An 18,801-nucleotide genomic window follows, 5' to 3' on the forward strand; every position below is an offset into this window, starting at 1 on the left:
CCTTGCTGCCACACTGGCCAGCCTCTCTGGCCAGGCAGGGTGCCTTGGGGCGAGCTGCCTCTTGAGGGGTGGCTCAGTCCTGCCAGAGAAGGAGCCCCAGCCCCCTGGCCCTGTGCAGCTGGACATGAGCACCCGTCCCCGCTGCCCTGGCCAGCATGTCGCACCGGGCTGTCCCCTCTGCTGCGGCTCAGTAGCCTGTGATGGCGTGCTCCTCCCCACCCCCAACCTGACCTTCGTCTCCTGTAATCTGCCCAAGCGATAGCCACCCGTGGTGGTCATAATGGTGATGGCTGCATCCAGCTCAGCGTGGTTGTGGGGAGAGAGATAACAACACAATAGCCAAGGGCTAACTTGAGAAAAGCGCCCACCCAACCATAATACCGGTACTGTGGTCAGTATGTGAATATGACTATAATTCAATAATCTTGCCCCCACAAATAGTGAACAGCCCAAGAGCGCTTTGAGCTCTCCTGCACGGCAGTGGGCTGCACGCCAGGATCCCGCCTTGAGTGGGGACACCGCTCGAGGTTACTTCTCGAGATTGAGAGATCCCTTGTGGCCAATAGTATGCTAAACTTTGAAGCTTCACTAAGATTATAACTCAGAGTGATTGTGCAGGTCTAATACTTTAGACATAAGCCATTGGCCAAGTCTGGGGCTTGGATGGATCCAGCGGCACCCAGACCCCTCTTTGAGAAAGAGTTTCGAAAGCCAGGGTGTCCTCTCTGAACCTCAGCTCAATGGGAGGGACAGTTTTGTCTGCTCCTGTCCTCTATGCAGTGTACCTTGCCATCAAATCTTGTTAAACCACTGTCGCATTTACTATCAAACTTTGTTAGGTTATTGTTTTCTATCAATAAATATGTTGCCGCTTCTGTCTTACGAGTGAAGTGCATCACTCAATCCGCGACATAGCCCCATGCCCCGATCAGGTCTTTCCAGGCTTCCTCCTCATCCCCATCCCTTGTCCCCTGGAAGTACCAGTCCCCCCCAGTATGCTCCCTCCCACACATCAGCGACTTGCTGAGCCTGTGCCGGGTTGGGCAAACCCTTTGGAAGAAGCTCCAAGGGGTGAAGGAGAGTTAGGGGACAGGTGCGGACAGGCAGGAAAAATGCAGCCCATGCGCAGGGACCACACTGGGTGTCACAGGGACTTTCTCCTACGGTCAGGTCCTGTCTCAGACCAAAGCCTTGCACGCAGACCCGCTGCTGGTACCATCGCACCTCTGGCCTTGGTGAAGGCGCGGAGACAGCTTTATTGCCAACGGTTGGTTGTAGTTTAGCGGTGCTGAGGGTGTTCCTAGGTGGAGACACAACTGAGGTGCCCCTGTCCCTGACTTGTGCCTTGCCCTGAACTCTGGCCCCTGACAGCAGCTCTTCGGGGGCGAAGGGTCCCTGCCCTGAGCATCACCTGGGCTGGGCTCTGGGCGCTGGGTGTCCCTGTGCAGCTGCTTTCGGGTCCCTTCCCCTGCAGGGGACAACCTGGGAGCTCTGCGTTTCCCTGTGGCTCTGCCTTGGAGCTGCCACCTCCATCCTCTCCGCACATGGTATTTTTGGGGCAGGTCTGTCCCCACCTCACAGTGCCAGGGACTGTCCCCCATGGGGCCACGCTGGGGACATGGAAGATCCCACCTGCTCCCCAGGTACCTCCTTCTTGGAGCTTTCCCACTCCCGCATGTTCACTCAGGAGGTGGCACTGGCCAGGCCCAGGAAGATGAGACCCTTCAAACCCTCCAGACAACAAACGAGGAGCTGGGACCCAGGTGGCTGGAAGCGCAGCCCCGGCCCCTGCGTCCCCTGTGGACTCCCAGCACCTACCTGGCAGGAGAGGGCAGGAGGGCGGCAGGGAGAGTGAGGTACGGGGCACAGGGCCGGGGTCCCCAGCTCGCTCCCTCCCGGGCAGCCAAACTGCTGTGTCTGCAGCAGAGGTTTTGCCACGTGTGGCTGTATCAGACTGTGAGTTCCTGGTTCATGCCCGCTCCTGGCACCCCAGGCATTTCAGTTCCTTAAACAAAGCTGAGGAGAAACAACTCTCCTCTAAAGCTCTCGGGGGGGGGACGACACACCGGTGAAGCTGGTTGCGCCATGAAATGTTGGAGTAGCCTGAGGAGGGATGGAGGTGGCCACACTGCTCTCTGTGGCGTGGCTGCTGGTGCCAGCCACTCTGTGGGGGACAAGGACATGCAAAAAGCAGGGGTTTGGCAGGATTTCAGCAGGGTGCAGGTGCCCGCTTTTTGGAGATGCAGAACCTGGAAAATAGTAGGAGCAACGAGAAAAGGAGCCCCATGGTGCAGCTGGGTCTCGGTCTCAAGGTGGAAAGTTGTTGTAGTGGAGGAGACAGTTGTGGAAGGACACTGATCCCCGGCTTTCGCTCAGCTGGAGGTGGGCATTTGGTTGCACTGGGTCGTGGTGGAGCAGACACCAACATGGCCCCCTCTGACCCCAAGTCCCCCCGAGTCACACCACAGCATGTCCCCACACCTCCCCACACATCAGCATCGGCAGCCACCAGCATCCCGGGCAGTGCCAGCAGCCGAAGGAGGGAGCAGGCGGACAGACAGACAGACAGACAGACAGGCACCTGCAGGGTACCCAGGCTTTATTGCAAAATTGTCTTCAGTTGGCAGCTCCAGCTCAGCAGACGCAAGCTCTCTGTGCCCCAGACCCTCCCCTCTCCAGCACAGGGGCTTCCAGTAGGGGCCGAGGCTTCACAGAGGGAGAAGCACCCGGTGCCCAGCAGTTCCCAGCGCGGGGCGTCCGTGATGGGTAGCACAGCCCCGGCAGGGTGGGGGGCAAGGGGACAGGAGGGTGTCCCTGCGGCTCCGGGGTGGTTGGGGTAGGTGGGGAGCCCGGTGCCCCGGTGCTGCCGGTAACCTCGAAGGGCTGTAGGTTTTCCCCGTCGCGGGTCCTGTACCGGCTCTTCACCCACACAAGCCCACATGCCAGGGCCAGTACCATGGGCACCTTCACGCTGAGGAAGAGCAGCAGGTGGGTGATACTAAGCTGGGACCTGGGTAGGAGAAAGGAGACGACGCTAGAGCTTGAGCAGGGTCTGGGCACCAAGGATGGGGACTGGGGCACTTGCACAACTACCGGCCACCCCACTTGCCCCCCGGATGCTCCTTGGGACTCCCGCAACCAAGGGGACCCAGGGCTGGGGGATGCATGCAGGGGAAAAGGTGTCTTAGGCTGGGGGATGCTGTTGGGTGCTTGCCCAGAGCCCAAGCCCTGACTCACAGCTTCTCACAGTCCGCGGAGCACAGGGGTTTGGTGGCCAACGCGTGCACGTCACTGGGTTTCGTCACGGTTGAATCAGCTGTGAAGAAAACACAGAGTCAGAGGAAAGTGGACACCTCCCCCACCCCCCATCCTGCCCCCTGCACAGGGGGTCTCTGCCCCGAGACTTTGGCCATGGAGGTGCAGGAGGTGGAGATGGGGATCTCCAGGCAATGCGCTGGGCAATGGGGAGGAGGAGGAAGAAAAAGAGGGTTTTTACTGGGAGGGACTGGAAACGCCAACGGACGGGCTTGTGGAAGCAGAGATGCTGAACAGGAGCAAGGCAGAGGCTCTGTTCTGCATGCAGCTCTGTACATGCCCCTCCGTCCCTCCTCCAAATTTGCACTGGGGCAGCCTCCAGTGGGTCTCGGTGCCCGCAAGGAGCTTGTTCCCTCTTTGACAGCCCCTGTGTTCCCCTGGCTGGGGAGGTCCTGTCCCCAGCACTGTGTCCCAAGTGACAGGCTCCATCGAACACACCTGCTCTGCTCCCGGCCCGGCTTTACCTGCAGAGACCGTCACCTCGGTGCTGTGCCACAGGTTGAACCACAGTCTCTCCTTCACCCCGCAGGAGTACCAGCCTGCGTCCCTCGGCGTAACACCACCCAGCGTCACCGTGAACGAGCGTGCCCTGTGGTCGTCCCTGATGGACACCCCACCCTGTGTCACCGTCACCTCTGAGCCATTGGTTTGGACGATGTAGGTGAAGCAAAACCAGAGGAAGCCAGGGCGGCACCAGTACTTGGGGTAGAGCTCGTAGCCCGGCTTGTAGCTGCAGGACACCGTCAGCGAGTCGCCCTGCTTGGCAGTCACCTGCGTGGGGCCTGTCACCGCCCAGCCACCTGTGGGGGACAGGGAGAGGTGCCACAAGCAGGTACCGGCATCGCCTCAGGGAACTGGGAGGGATATGAGCCCGGGATGCTCGGGGGCACCCTGTCCCAAGGCGGGCTGCACCTGCTGTGCCAGGGAGCGCTGCTGAGATGAGATGAGATGTCCCCGGTCATTAAAAAAGAGCCCCCGTCAAGCACCCCCCGTGTAATTAAATGGGCAAAAAGCCTTATTACCCGGGTTCATATGAAAGCGATACAAGCACATTTCAGAGATCACCCCCTGTAGCCGTTTGGTGGCCACAGAAAAGGACAGTACCCGCTGGGCTCTTGCTGTGACTGCAGTGAGCTGCCAGAGCCCATGGCGTGGGAACCACCTGACCTGTGCTCTTGGGTCTCACCTGGGAAAAGCGTCCAAACCAGGAAAATCCTCATTTTCCAGCTTCTCACTCCCGATGCGGATTTTTCCTTGTAGTTATTCACAAAGCATCCAGCAGGATGGATGGGTTCATACGCACCGGGGCCTCCCAGGAGTTTCCCAAACCTCTTTCTCCGGCTGCTTCCTTGGGCAGTGTTCACCCACAGACCCTGGATGCCTTTAAAGGCGGTTGCTTCCTCTCCCTTGCGCAGGGACCATGACTCACCCTGGGGGTGTCTCATGAGAAAGATTCTGCTTTTGTTCTGAAACAGTTGCTGGTTCCCAGCAAAATGCCAAAATGCAGTGGGCTCCTCTGCTGCGATGCCTGTCCCAGCAGAGAATGCTGCCCCTTCCCTCCTTCGAAGCCCGTAGAAAAGGCTTCGGGGTCTTCGCAGGGGGACCAGGCCAGAGAAGGCGTCCGGGGACCAGGGTAGGGTGAATGCAGGTCAGCCCCTGCGGACGGACCGGTTGGGACCACGGGGATGCTCTCCTGGTCGTGATGGACTGGGGTGATGGAGATCCATCCCCACTGCACCACTGCTCCCCGGCTCCCAAGGCAGCTGCCAGTGCGAGCTGGGCTGCTTTTGTTCATTTTCTCAAGCAGAAGTGTTTCATTTCCCCCCCACAAAAGGCCTTTTTTTGGCACAGCTATGGGTTTTGAGTGACAACACTGTTTTTCTCCTGAAATTAAGTGTTTCCACCGAAAGTTTTAGAAACCCAGGCACAAAAAGCAAAGCCACTTCCCTGGCACCTGCCTTGCCAACGGCTTCTTTCCTTGATGCCCCTTGGAAAGAGCAGAAAGCATGAACCCCGGGTCCTGCTGAAGGCTGAGGCTGCTCCTTCCCCTGATCCCATCCCCTCCCTGTCCCCCCTGTCCCCACACCATGGCAAGAGGAAGCTCTGGGTTTTCCTTCTGATCAAGTAACCCATTCATTCCCAGTGAACCATCTGACCGGCTGTGAACTGAGTCACTGCAAATAGCAGCAAGTTCTGAAACCAAGAAGTGACTGGGAACTGCAAACCTGCTTTCTGCTGATAAGAATGCCTGGAAAGGATGAGCAGCCAGGGCTCCAGCCGCCCCCCAGCCGCTCTTGTCTTCCTTACTTTGAGTGCCATGTCCCATTGCCTCCTCCTAACGCAGCCCCAGCAGTACCGGGGTGCCCTGGGGACCCCCAAACGGGACAAAAGCAGCAGAAGCAGCTCTGTGGGCACAGCAGATTGTCCCCTTTCCCCTCCAGACTGAGCCCCTGCAGAGGAATTTCTTTATTGGATTTATCTGAACCCAAAGCAATCTGTTTGCTGCTGAGCTGGGAAAACATCCCGCTCCTCAGCCTGCGGAAGAATCAGGGATGTGGTTTCTTGCCAGCCGAGAGGCGCGGGTCAATCTGCCAAAGCAACGCAGGGGCAGGGGGCTCTCGGGGTCCTGCAGGCCAGGGGACGGTGCCAGCATGGCCTTGGGCTCCAGCGTCACGGGCAGAGGCTGTCAGACCGCCGAGACGCCACAGTGATGGGACAGCAGCAGCTGCCTCCTGCAGCGCTCCTTCGCCTCCTCTGCTGCAGCAAGGACATCCCCGGCAGCAGCCCCGCAGAGACCCTCTGTCCATGAGGGATGCTCTGCTAGAACATGTAGGAAACCTCTTGTCCTGCGAAATGTCCGCTGGGCATCCCCATCACCTCCTCCTGACACAGGGTGTTTGTGTAGACGCCGTGGTCCTCTGGCTTGGCCTCCTGCTCCGTGTCACAGCAGCCACCCTGGCAATGGGGCAGCATGTCCCCGCAGCCCTGGGCACGGGTGGGCAGCGCGGGGGCTGCCCAGGGTGAGCAGCCGCCTTGCATGGCCCCTGCCCGCGCTGCCCGCACTGCCCGCACCAGGGGCCCTCACCTCTGCCAGGAACAGCTCGTTGTCGTAGATGGGCCCATGGTCCGGCTCGGCAGCGGTACCCGGCTTGCGGGGGGCTGTGGGGGCGTTGGGGCGAGGGGCCAGTGTGCCAGAAATAAGAGACATAGAGGGGGTGTTTCTGTGTCGCTGGGAGGGCGAAACCCCCTGTAGCCCTGTGCCCAGGCTGGGTTTGTCCCCCAGGTCCTGGGACAGGCAGAGGGGTGTGCCTTGGACGGGGCACGCGTGGGTGCCGTTACCTTCCCTCCTCCTGCGCAGGGCGTAGAGGAGCCCGGCAGAGCCTGCGGCAGCCAGGAGGGAGAGCAGGACCACGCTGGGCACCAGGGCACTCAGGGCTGGCCCTCTGGGGATGGAGGCGAGAGGAGAGGAGCGGGGCTGGTTCTCTCCTTCCCAAGGCTGGGGCTTTGTTCTGCAGTGCCCTGCACGTTGCTGCCCTCCCCCAGCCCCTCTGCAGCCAGCCGTGGGGTGGGAGGCAAAGCAGGACAGCAGCCTGGGACCTCAATTTGGTCTCTGCCACTGCATCACTCCCAAATGCCCGGGCTGATAGATGAAGACCCTGCGTGTCTCCCTGAGCCCCCTCACTCAGGGGCACCCAGTGCTGCCTGAGGCAGTGAGAGCCCACCGTCCTTCCCCGTGCCCACCCTGTGCCCCAGAGCCCCGGACTCACCCTGTGGTGGTGGCGTTGGTGGTGGCGTTGGTGGTGGGGGGATGCTCCATCACGGTGGTGGAGATCCAGGGGGTAGGGGTGGTCTGGGGACCTGCCGTGGTACCCAGCACAGCTGCATAAAAGAAGGTCCTGGTGGGAACTAGGGGCTGGAAGTGACCATGGGTCCCCCACATCTCCTCCAGCAGCAGACAAATACTTGCCCGCGTCCCCTCCAGCACATGCCTTTGCCCTGCCAGCATCCTTGTGGGACTCACCCTGTCTGCGCCTGCCTGCCCCCCTGCCTCCCCCTCGCCTCTCTGGGCTGTGTCTCCCCATGGCGAGACATCTCTCCACCCGCCGTGAGCCAGAGGTTTCCCCAAGGCCAGTGAGGTTGGATCTACCCCTTTTCCTTGTGTAGAAACTCAAATATTGTATCATTTGGCTGTGGGAGGCTGGGTTTGGCAGGCGCTCCCTGGCCTCCGCGCTGGGGCTCAGCATTAGTGCTCACTGCTGTGTGTAGCCAGTGGCTCCACCGTCCTGCCTGCTCGGTGATGGGTGCTGGGAGCCCCAAAAACAGCCCGGGGCTGGACCCTGCATTGGGCTTTAGCACACTCTGCCTGCATCTGTGATCATCCTCTGAAGAAAGCAGCCTGTCACCCCTCCCATCCACTGCCACTAGTTTATACTGGGTGGTAGAACTGGATCAGAGCCCAGGGGCTCTATCCTGCATTGCTGCTTCCTCCCAGGTCACTGCTGGCCCATGAGCCAGTGGCCTCTCCAAAAAAGGGTCCTGGCCAGCAAAATTTCCAGCCGGCTGGACACCAGGGCTTACCTGGAACCACCCTCACTGTCACCGGCTCCATCAGGTCCCTGCCCATCCTCTCAATCCCGCACCAGTAGCTCCCAGCATCCGCCTCAGAGATGCCTTTCATGGTGAGTAGAACCACGCAGAAGACATGGTTGTCCTGGATGGAGACCCGGCCATGCTGCCAGGGCGCTTCACTGCCCTCCGTCTCCACCACCTTGCGGCAGGAGTCCCGGCTGGCTCCTCGGCACCAGTACTTGTTGTAGCCCTCGTAGCCCCGGGGGTACCAGCAGCGGATGGACACCGTCTCCCCGACCCGGCCACTGACCTCCCTGGGGACAACCAGAGCCTGGCAAACTGCAAAGAAACCCACAGTGACACCAGGAGAGAAACGGGGCTGCAAAGTCAGCCTTCCCCCGAGCCTCTCCTTCTTGGCTCCCCTTGGAAAGAAGCGCTTTGGGGGAGCCCCATCTGCCAACGTTTAGTCCCAGACATGAGGCTGCGGTGATGGGAGACTTTGGCTCTGTCGGTGCCCAGCGGGGAGCCCGTGCCCCTGGGGGGGGCTCAGCACCCTTGGTGCCAGCAGGAGCCGGAGCATCACCAGCGTGGTTGGAACCTGTCCTCACCTGGGAGAAGGAGCCAGACCCAGCCCGCCGATATCCCCATCGTCCAGCTTTGCTCTGGAGATTCACGAGCATCCGCCTCCCAAGCAAACTGGGGGATGCTGAGCTGATGCGTGCTTTTGGCTTCTTTTGTTGCTTTTTCGTTTGTGCAAGAGGCAGCGGCGAAGCGCGCTGCTCCGCTGCCGGGTTATTTTTATCTGTCCAGGCTTCGCCTCGGGGCTGGGAGGTTTTTGCTGTGGGTAAGAAGCTGCTGAGACGCTTTTTGCAAACTGGCACACCTGAAGCATAACAGGGAGGGTGGGCAGCTGCAGAAACAGGACATGGGGCCCCATGCACCCCACTTGACAGGAGGGTTTAGGAGGGGAGGGGTCTTCACCCCAAATAGCTGTTGCAGAGAGGTGCTGGAACACAGGAGCTGAACAGAGCTTCCAACAACAAAATGGGGCAAAACCAGCACGCGAGCTTTGATCTTTGCAGAGTCCACCTTGTGTTCCTGGGTGTGCTGGAGGCTGCATGTCCTGGTGCTCCCCCTCGGCCAGGCTGAGGAGGGACTCCGGGATGGGTGCAGCCTCCCAGGCGCTCGGAGGGTGTCAGCTCAGCCCCTGGGCTGCGTTTTGGCTGAGGGGGACGTGGTGGGGACATGGCAGCTCTTGGGGATGTGGGTGCCTGGTCCCAGCCTCAGCCTCTGCTGGGGTCTGCAGCACTGAGCTGGTGTGGGGGGGAGTGGGGGACCTGAGACCTACGGAGAGGGGGGAGCGGGAGTGATCCGGACATCACCCGGAGCTGCTGTACGGTGCAGAGGGCTGCAGTTGGGTGGCTGGGGGTCAGCTCTGCCGATGGTGCCCCCTGGGGCAGAATGGTTGGGATGATGTGGGACTTCCTCCTCCTCCTTCTCCTCCTTCTCTGGCTTTTTTATCCCAGGTATGACCAAGCTGGCATTCAGTGGAAAAATTGGGAGCATGGCTCCATCGCTGGAGCTGGTCCAGGCAGCAGCTCCCCCCATGCTCCACCTCCACATTCGGCAGCGGACCTTCTTGCAGACGATGAGCTTGGGTTGTGCAAGTGGCACCTGGAGGAGCTCCCCTGGCCTGTGGCGGGGATGGAGCTGAGCTTCCCCCCAGCTCCGGCGTGGCTGCCCCAGTGCTGTCCTGCCGACGCAGGGCTGTCCGCAGGCCCTTCGTGCAGCATCTCCCCACTTCCTTTTCTTTCCATCCTTGTGGTTTTTCTTCCTCTTTCTAAAACTGATGCGTAGGTTTCCATTTCGCAGTAGGGTGATTATATTTGGGTAGATGACGAGATCTACCCAAACAGGGGCATTTCCTTCCGCAGCTCCTCAGCCTGGGATATGCAGCCGAAATCCTGACGTCTGCATGGGAGGCCGGGCTGGGGGCAGCAGGATGGGACCCCCTGCAGCCAGGTTACCACCAGACCCTCCCTCCACCCCCCTTCAGCCCCTTCACTCTGTGCAGAGCCAGAGGGAAGGGAATGAGGTACCAATGAGGTAAAAATAAAGAAGTACAAGTCTGAGGGCTGCGTGGGAACATGGGTGGCCTCACTGGCTGTACCACCACCTCCTTCCTGGGGCGCCTCGGAGTCACCAGGGCCAGGAAGGGGATGGAGGTCATATCTCAGACCAAATGGTGACCTCCACTTCCTCCTTATTGCTGAGCACAAGAACCAAGGAGCATGAGAAGGGGCTGCCAGAGAGCAGCATCCCTTGGTCCCCCACAGCCGGGACCACGAACGATGGGCTTTTAACCCCTGAGTGAGGGATATTTTAAACACATCCCATACCTTCTGATCTCATCTTGTTTAATAACCTCATGGCAGGGTGGGGACAAACAGCACTGCTGGCCTGGTGGCGTGCGGGTCATGCTGCGGGACCCCATGGGACACTAGGGTCCCCGGTCTCATGTGGTACGGAGGGGACTGGGGTTGCTTCTGCAGGATACGGGGAATCTCAACAGGAGAAGCAGAGAGAGCTCGAGCAGCAGTGGGGAAACACATCCTCGATGTCGGGCGAGCCACAGGGGATGCCCGTTCCTGGACACGGGGATTCTGGCAGCGAGGGGCCAAGAGCGGAGCCGCTCAGCGCGTGTTCATGTAGATCGGCTGCAGATTTGTAGCTCTGGAAACCGAAACTTCGTCTTCTTTTTCAAAGTCCTGAAATGGGGGAGAAATGTGAAGATCTGTGGCACTTTGCAGGTTTGCCTGTGCCAGAGCCCTAAAAGTTCATGTCGACATAATGCCAGTTCCTACAGGTTTTGGTAGCTGCTGCCTGGGACAGGCGGTTAAAGGTAAGGGAAAGGTTGGTGTGGGGGAAGGAGTGTGACCCCAAAGCCGGGCAGCTCCTCCTCACCGTGGGGCTGGCAGCAAGGAGCTCCCGTGGGGTAACATGCTGCGTGCTCGGGGAGCTGCCCCAGCCCCCTTTACCTGCCACTTGGCCGGTCTGTTCTCATAGTCATCCTCAGGCAAGCTGAGCTCCCTTTCCCTGTTCATGTAGATGTTATTGGAAGCGGCTGCTCGCTTCCAGCTTGAAGGGACCTGGAGGTGACGAGGTGTGTTGGGGACCAGGCAGGCTCCAGGCAGCGGGTCCCTCATGGTGGAGCCATCACCAGACCCCCATCCCACTGCCTTGCCACCTGCAGTACCTGGAGGTCCTTGGCCCTTCTCCTCTCCATGGCCTGGGCCGCTGGGGGAAGTGCAGGAGAAATGGGTCAGACCAGCACAGAGCTCCCTTTGCTGAAAGGGAGCATTTTGGGGGGGTCCTGAGCCCTTCCCCATGGGTGTCACATCGTCTCCTGTGCAACCTCAAGTCTGGTCTGATTTTGCCAAGAGCTCCTGGACCATGGCGGGTCCTGGGGAGGGCTCCAGCCCCTTTCGCCCCAAGCCCTGCTCACCCCTGGGATGAGAGCGGGAGGGCAGCCTGTGGTGTGCTGGGGGGACCCCCCCACAGAGGAGGGCCACAGCTTGGAACCCCAGATCACTTGTACCTTTGCTCTTCTCCAGTGATGCCCTTCTAATCCTACGGCAGATGATGACGCCCAAAACCAGCACCAGCACCAGCACAGCAGCGGATGTTGGGAACAGGACAAGCAGGTTTAGGGTTCTAGGAGGGGAGAAAAGGCTGTTAACTGCCCCTCTGTGCTGCTCCTTCTGCAGCCCTGTGCCCTGGGGAGGGCTTTCGTGCCTGTATTTGGCACAAACCCAGGGGCTATGAGACTCCCCAGACTGGCAAGGATGTTCCAAGGATTTCTCCCAGGTTTCCTGGCCACGGAATCATGCACGTGTATGTGCAATATCTGGCCAAGTTGGCCTGAGTGAGTTGCACAGATTCATCCCTCACCTCCACAGACAAATGCCCAGACGCAGCACAGGCCTGCCTGGGGTGTTGGGAATCCCTCCAGCCCTGCGGGAGCTGGGCAAAGACCCTGGGACCCCCAAACAGCACAGTCCTACAACATCCAGGGATACAGCAGTCCCCTTAGAATCACGTTTTGCTTTCTCCGGAGATGCCCCATTGGCCCCAAAGCCCTGTGGGCATGTTGGAGCTGGACCCTGCATCCTCAGGCTGCCTGGTCCTTGTGCTGGGGACAGACCCTCTCCTCCCCAGTGGCCCTGGCACTCACCTAGTCTGCAGGCTTCTGTATTCTGGCATGGACACAGTGTTTTCCAGCTCCAGGGGAGTCCATGGAAAGGTAGGAGCAGATGTGGCCTCTTCCCTCTGTGTCGTGTGAAGGTCATACTGTGTGCTCCTGGGCACTGTGGTGGAAAAAGATGGGAAGCAAAGCGCCGTGGTGCGTGTTAGCTGGTCCTGGGCTGTAGCTGAGGTTGGTGACTGGGGGCTTCAGGGCCACAGAGGCTACTAGAAGGGAGGTGATGGGGGGTGGCTGGGAAATGCCAAGTGTCGCTCCAGGGAGGCTGTGTACACCGTGGGAGCGAGGGGGTGGATAGTGGGGGATCACTGAAGGCAATTGGGAGGGGAATTTCTTCCATCCCCAGCTCTCCCCGTCCTCTCTCCCAAGCCTCCCCTGCCTCCATTTCCTCTGCACTTCCAGCCTCCATCAAAGCGGAACGGCCACGTCAGGAGCTTACCTGGGAGAACAGACACCATGACGGGGAACATGGGGTCATACCAGGTTACCTGGATCCCACACCAGTACTGATCGCTGTCCTCCACTGTCAGGTTCTCCATGGTCACCACAAACATGTGGTGAACGGGGTCATCTCGCAAGGAGACCCTGTCCCCCAACACCTCGTTCCTGGGGGTCGTGGTCTGAACGAGGATGGAGCAGGAAAACCAGCTGCTGCCCCTGCACCAGTACTTATTGGCATCCGCCAGCTCCGGCTTGTACTTGCAGGGTACTTCCACGGAGCCCCCCGGGAAGCCGCTCACCTCCTTGGGACCTTGCAGAGCCCAGCATCCTGCAGGGATAGAGGCCATACCAGCCTGCGGGCAAGCACAAGCCCACGCACAAGCCTTCCCCCTGTCCCCAGCCCACTGCCTGTCCCCCTACCACGCAAGCCGCTTTGTGCTGCTCCCAGAAAAACTCTCTGCAGCCAGTGGGGCTGCAGCCCAGGGCTCTGGCTTCAAGGTGAAGGGAGGCTATGTGGGGCCAGATGCCGAGGAGGGAGGGAGGGCACAGGGGAAACCGCTTGGTCTCAGCCTCCCGATGAAACCCCGGTACCTGGAAACCCCCTTCTGCTTCTGCCAGTGGGCTCTTCTGAGAAGAGCTGCCCCTCCAGCCCTGGGCACGACAGGCCCCCCCCAGGCTTTCCCAGGCTCAGGTTTAAAAAAAAGGAAGAAATTCTAAATATCTCCCTCGGTCTGCAGCCCCCTGCAGACCTCTGCCCTCTCCCAAAGACAAACCCCCTGGGATGCTACTGCTCACCCCAAAGCGCTCAGGTTTCTGTTAAAGGCCATCTCTGCTGGCAAGCACAAGGCAGCAAGCCCACCCTGCCTGCCCTCCCCCCCCTGCCTGCTGCTCTCATGGCAGACGGCGGGTCACGGGATTTGCAGGCTCCCTGCAGCCTCCCGTGGGGTGTTTTTAGGGGTCTGTGGGTTGGAAAAGGTTTCCAGCCTCTACGTGGGATTGAAATAGTTAATCAGTTCTTGGCAGAGGGGAAAGTAGGGAAGAAATATATCCACAAGGCATTTCCATCACTGTTGGATGAGGATGTGGATTTTGGAAGGCTGGCACAGCCCTGATGAGCCCTTACCCGCTCCCATTGATACGAGAAGATCCTGCTCTTACCTGGGAGGAGAATCCAGGTCCAGACCAGGAACCTTTCCCCCATCCCGCTCACTGGGTGGCTGCAGGCTCAGCCCTCACTCCCCGGTGTTACAAGTCCCCAGCAGTGGCCGTACCAAGTGCCAGACGTCCTCGAAGGAGCCCTTCACGGCTGTGCTGCCGCTTCTCAGCTTCCTGCCCTGGTTCCACTTCCCCCGGGGCGTGGGTTCTGCCTCACTTCTCTAGCTCGGGGCAACACATACCGCTGCTGCTACGGGCCAGGGATACCCGCACCAAACACTTCTTTCCAAACTCGCTCAGGGCTGATGAAAAACTAAGTTCAGCTTTTCAAAGGGGAAAACCTGATGTTGAAGAGGAGAAATGATGATGGACAAGCTGAGGATGGACAAACCATCATGGGCCAGTGGACTATGCTCTGCTCCTGCTGGTACCCCTGTGCTGGGTTGCTCTGGGATGCACACATGAGGAGCAGCAGCTGGAGGAGCTGGGGTTTCCATCTGCCTCGGAGCCTGTGCTGTCCCGATCCAGCCCTGGTGTGACCGGGAGTGCAGATGCTGGGGTGGGAGAGCTCATCCCTGGCAAGTTGTCACGCACCAGCTCTCCTGGTGATAGTCCACTCCTGGTGGTACCCAAGAGCCGCTAATGTACAGCGGTGCTAAGCTGCGGGACATGGCAGAGGACTGAGCTCTTCAAAACACAAAGAAGGAGGCGTCAACTCACCTGGGAACCCATTAGGCAGGAGAGGCAGACACCAACTTACCCTGCGAGGGTTATTGCATGTGCACTGGAAGCTGCATCCCTGCTGCTGCCCAGCAAAGCACACAGAGCCCTTCCCACCATTCCCTGGGGTTGGGAGGAAGACTGGGAGAAGTGTCTCAGAGGTGGAGGCTCCAGCTGGAACATGCACAGGGAAGGCACCTACAGAGGCATTTGCTGGCTGGATATTTCGAAGGCAGCATGGTTACCCGAAAGCAGCCAGAAGCACTTCTTCAAACAGCCACTTTGGTAGACATGCTGGAGGAATTTTCCAAGCCACATCCATGCTGTCACCATCAGATGAGAGGTATCATTTCCCCTTCCCTTTCTTCGTTTCATGTTTGGTTTCTCAGCAGGCTGAGCAGCTGCCCAGCCCAGCACAGGGCTGGGACCCCCAGCACAGACCTGGGACCCCCAGCACAGACCTGGGCCAGTTCCCCCCCAGCATCACAGTCCCCAGGACCATGTTACCCTCCAGAGAGCTCCTCACTCCGTTGCAGTGGCTGAAGGCAGATCTCCTTCCTGCCCTCGAGGACACAGCAGTGATTTACAGCCGCCCAGCACTGAAGCTGCAACTCCCACATGAGGTTTTACCCTGATATTTCTGCCTGAGCGAAGGGGCCCTGGCTGCAGCGGGGATGCTGGGTGCAGGGTGTTGACAAGGGTTTTGCAAAGGGGGTGGCTCCAGTTCAGTGCCTCAGGCTGAAACCACCTCAGCAGCCTGTGAACGTGCTCCTGGATAGGAAGAGGAAGATGGGAGTGGGCAGGGGCGAGGAACCCCGGAGTGCTGATGTGAGAGGCTCTGTCACACGAGGGGCTGCAATATTTATTCCAATTAAAGCGAGCGTCATGTTGAAAGTGATGAAAGCAGAAAGGGAGTGGAGCAATTCCGACAGAAACTAATGCAGCAGAGCATGGTGCGGAGCCGCGCTGCCTGGTCCCCTGCAGAAACAGAGAGACACCCACCGCAGAGCCCTCCCCGACAGCCTCCAGCTGGGGCACAGGCACTGGGGTGCTGCAGACACCCCGGGGGGGAAGGAATAAATGCAGCCGCCTGTGGAGGAGGCTGCAGCAAAGGGCAGGAGAAGGTCCCGGGCTCTGCACCAGCAGCTCTGCGGGGCGGCTGTGGCTGGGAAGATGTTGCCCTCCCTGCCATGGGCAGAGCAAGGGGGACCTGACGGGGAGAGCCAGGTCCTGCCTGGCCAGAGCTGGGTCCTGCCCTGCACTTGAGGCGAGACCCTATCTCTTCCAGCAGCAAGTGGCTCGGGAAACACAAGGCAAGGCTATTCTGTAAGAGAAGAAGCGTTGCTGAAACACTTCTCAGGAATCCCATTGATGCATCCCGACAGGGACAAATCAGTTCGTCTTTTCATCTCAGCCACACTTGGGGCTGGAGCAAGCACTCGCGTGCGGCTCAGTAGCCGTGGCAGTGAGCAAAGCGGCCCCAGCAGCAGCAGAGCAATCGCTGGCAATGGGAACATGGCAGAGGGAGATGAGCTGACACCTGCGCTCCTGCAGCCCCAGCCCAGCGCCTGCCTGTGGGCAGTCGTTCCCAGCCCCTGCCCAGCAGGGAGAGACATGATCAGAGGCTGCTTTTGCCTTGTCTCTGGAGAGATTCTGGGGCAAGGTTTAGTCGCTAGTGGTGGCCCTAACAAAAAAGCTCAAAGCCCCCCTAGGACAGGCAGTAATTTGATCAGGCAGAGTGTGGAGACCCCCCTCGGTGCATGACACTGCGCCAGCCCCTATCCCACCTTACTGCCCACCGCCGCAGCTGAGTCTTTCCAGAGTCCTCCTCTGCTCTGGGCTTCAATGACATTTCCAACATCCCATTCTGTTATTTAATCTAGGACCTTTGAAAAATAATCTGCCTGTTTCAGACTGTGCTTTCATGGGCAGATTTGGCATCTCTGGTGAAATTGTCCTTAGGAGATAAGGCTGAATATAATAATTGTTAATGCAGCTCCTTTAGTACTGGTTGGTTGAGCATGCATTGTCTGATCTCTCCCTTCCGCTGCCATCTCAGATAACCAAGATAAACCCAGATCATTCCCAGATCTCCTGACTTAGCAAAGCTGGTAAGAGAGAGAAGTCCTTGCAGGCTTTGTGGTGGTGGAAGGTTTACCCTGGGCCGTGCCTTAGGCCGGACTCCTCAGTCAGAGAAGGCTAAGGCAGGGGTCAGTTATTACAGTGAAATTAAGAAAGCAAAATTCAACAGATTCCAAGGGTGAAATTCTGGCTCCTCCCTAGTTCACAGGGAAGGAATGAGTTTCGTGGGGCTTAGATCTCCCCCAAAAAGTGTTGTAACGGCAGATCAGGGAGATACTACAGTGGGTCAGTGGCATTGGACTGAGAATGAACAGGACTGGGCACAGAGGACAGTGAAGAAGAAACTCCTGAGCTGGCTGTAAATTTTCCACTGTTATAGTTGTACTTCCCAAGGCAAATAGACAAGTAATTAAGCCATCAGAGATACAGTCTAGCAGACCAAACAATGGGGCTAAATTGCAGGTTTGTTTGAAATCAGTGCTGCCGTTTGCAAGTCATTTCCTCTGATTTCATTGCTCTGCACTGATTTCAGCTGGTCAGCACTCGCTCAGGGCTATAAGCTGCTCGCTGGTTCCCAGGAACCTCTGCAAGGGACTGGGGGAGGCTGGGAGAGCAAGTGGTTTGCTTTGGATGGTGGGGAAAGGCATTAATTGGTGTGTGAGGGGAGGAGGGTGATGCAGGTGTCGGGCTGCTGGGCTCTGCTAAAGCTGCTGATACCACTTATCTGCAAGGGGTCAGGTCCCACAGAGCCATAAAGCAGTATAAAGCCCTTGGAGCGGTGCCAGGCTGTGCTGATGCTTGTCTTTTGCCGGCAATCTGTGTTGTCTCATTAGGCTGCATTGCACTTGGCGATATCATGATAGATAGGAAAACTGACTTCCTCCTGAGTGCTGTTAAGCCTGCAGGGCCAAATGCGTCTCTGGTGTAACGCCAGTGCCTGCGGTAGGAAAGGAGAATTTGGCTTTATGAGGGTCTCCTCACTCAGCAGCAGCTCCTCGCTGCTCTCCCTCACAACTCAGAAAAGGGAGACAAATGTTGCTGGAGCTGAGATGGGTCAGAGGATGCCCTCAGAGCCTCTCCTGCAGCAGGGATGTGCTGGGAATACCCCTCCAGAGGTAAGCAGGGATGGAGCCTCAGACCTGGTGGTGCATTGGGATGTTCCTCCCCACTTCACTGGGGGTTAATTTCATCCCACCCCCTGGGAGAGGTTTGTCTGAGCAGCAGCACAGCTTGGGTGCCCAGGGCAGAGTCGCAGAGCGCCTGCAGCAGATCTGGGTCTCTGGGGTCTGTCTGACCCAGCAGGCAGCTGGTGTTGGGGCAGTAACTGCACTCTGTGTAGGTGCTGGGCCAGGAGAAGGCTGAGTATGCACTTAAGACATGTTTGCATGATGTCTCCACCCTCGGGGCCATTACAGCACTGGGGTACCCATGGAAAGGACTGTGCTGACACCCATGGGGTTTTGACAAGTTCTCAGTGTATTTAAGAGGAGAGAGTTCCCCTGGTTTGTTGAAGTCTCCCTGAGGTTTGCTGCTCTTGTCTTCCTGTTCCTACCTGCTGTGGAGTGTGTGCACTGTATTGAACCATGATGCTGGCCTTGCCACTTGTAAATTATCTGATCCAGACACTGTGGCTCATGATGTCACTTATTTTTGTGCTGGTCATCAGCTTCCAGTGCTTGAGACCAGGCGGTCTGGCTAGAGGATGGTCTGTGTTGGGCCTGGGTTCAGCTTCGTGGCCTCGGGCAAGCCTGAAAACCCCCTGACACTCTGGGTTGCTTTCTATCTTTTCTGGCTGTTAAGACCAATCATCTGACCCAGCAGACCCATCTCTGATGTCAGAGGAAATAATGGGGAGATATAATTAGCAAAGTCAGGCTCAGGCAGTCAAACAGCAATTGGACAGGTGCAGATGGCTCTTGGAAACATGGTCTATTCCTCTGGCTTGGGACCGTCTGCTGATCTGGAAGGAGGGAACTGGAGATCGAATTCAGTCTCTTAAATAAACTTCTCAGTAAAGATTAATTTATTTCCAGTCTAATCAACAACACCAGATTGCTCTAAAGGGAGTTGTAAATAAAAGGATCTCAATGAGATATCGACTGGCACCTCCAGGTTTAGGCACAGATTTGTCCAGGTTCTAAATACAATTTGTTTTTCACTCCAAGCAGGCTACTAACTGGGCTCTGTAGATGCAGTGGGTTTCTGAAGGGGAGCTGCTGGGGTAGCCAGGCTCAGGTTAGCACCAGCTTCATAAAGAA

The 18,801-nt window shown here is 58.3% G+C and overlaps 3 protein-coding genes across 3 annotated transcripts; all 3 read right to left on the bottom strand.

Annotated features, from left to right (window-relative positions):
* Positions 1-2,634: 2,634 nt before the first annotated feature.
* Positions 2,635-4,935, bottom strand: LOC134523510 (uncharacterized). The gene is made up of 4 exons (XM_063352477.1): positions 4,502-4,935; positions 3,780-4,115; positions 3,238-3,316; positions 2,635-3,010 (listed from the first exon to the last, which is right to left on the bottom strand). The coding sequence occupies exons 1-4, from the start codon at positions 4,758-4,760 to the stop codon at positions 2,635-2,637; spliced, it is 1,050 nt and encodes a 349-aa protein (XP_063208547.1). The 5' UTR covers positions 4,761-4,935.
* A 1,200-nt stretch (positions 4,936-6,135) lies between these two features.
* LOC134523511 (CMRF35-like molecule 2) lies at positions 6,136-8,532 on the bottom strand. Its single transcript, XM_063352478.1, has 5 exons — positions 8,493-8,532; positions 7,894-8,223; positions 7,083-7,194; positions 6,401-6,758; positions 6,136-6,270 (listed from the first exon to the last, which is right to left on the bottom strand). The coding sequence occupies exons 1-5, from the start codon at positions 8,530-8,532 to the stop codon at positions 6,136-6,138; spliced, it is 975 nt and encodes a 324-aa protein (XP_063208548.1).
* A 1,668-nt stretch (positions 8,533-10,200) lies between these two features.
* LOC134523387 (CMRF35-like molecule 7) lies at positions 10,201-13,912 on the bottom strand. Its single transcript, XM_063352276.1, has 7 exons — positions 13,745-13,912; positions 12,585-12,914; positions 12,119-12,251; positions 11,483-11,598; positions 11,141-11,181; positions 10,923-11,033; positions 10,201-10,652 (listed from the first exon to the last, which is right to left on the bottom strand). Exons 1-7 carry the CDS (start codon positions 13,785-13,787, stop codon positions 10,578-10,580), a joined length of 849 nt encoding a protein of 282 aa, XP_063208346.1. The 5' UTR covers positions 13,788-13,912; the 3' UTR covers positions 10,201-10,577.
* Between the last annotated feature and the right edge of the window lie 4,889 nt (positions 13,913-18,801).

The sequence above is a fragment of the Chroicocephalus ridibundus genome, chromosome 14 (assembly GCF_963924245.1).
Source record: "Chroicocephalus ridibundus chromosome 14, bChrRid1.1, whole genome shotgun sequence".
Classification (NCBI taxonomy): domain Eukaryota; kingdom Metazoa; phylum Chordata; class Aves; order Charadriiformes; family Laridae; genus Chroicocephalus; species Chroicocephalus ridibundus.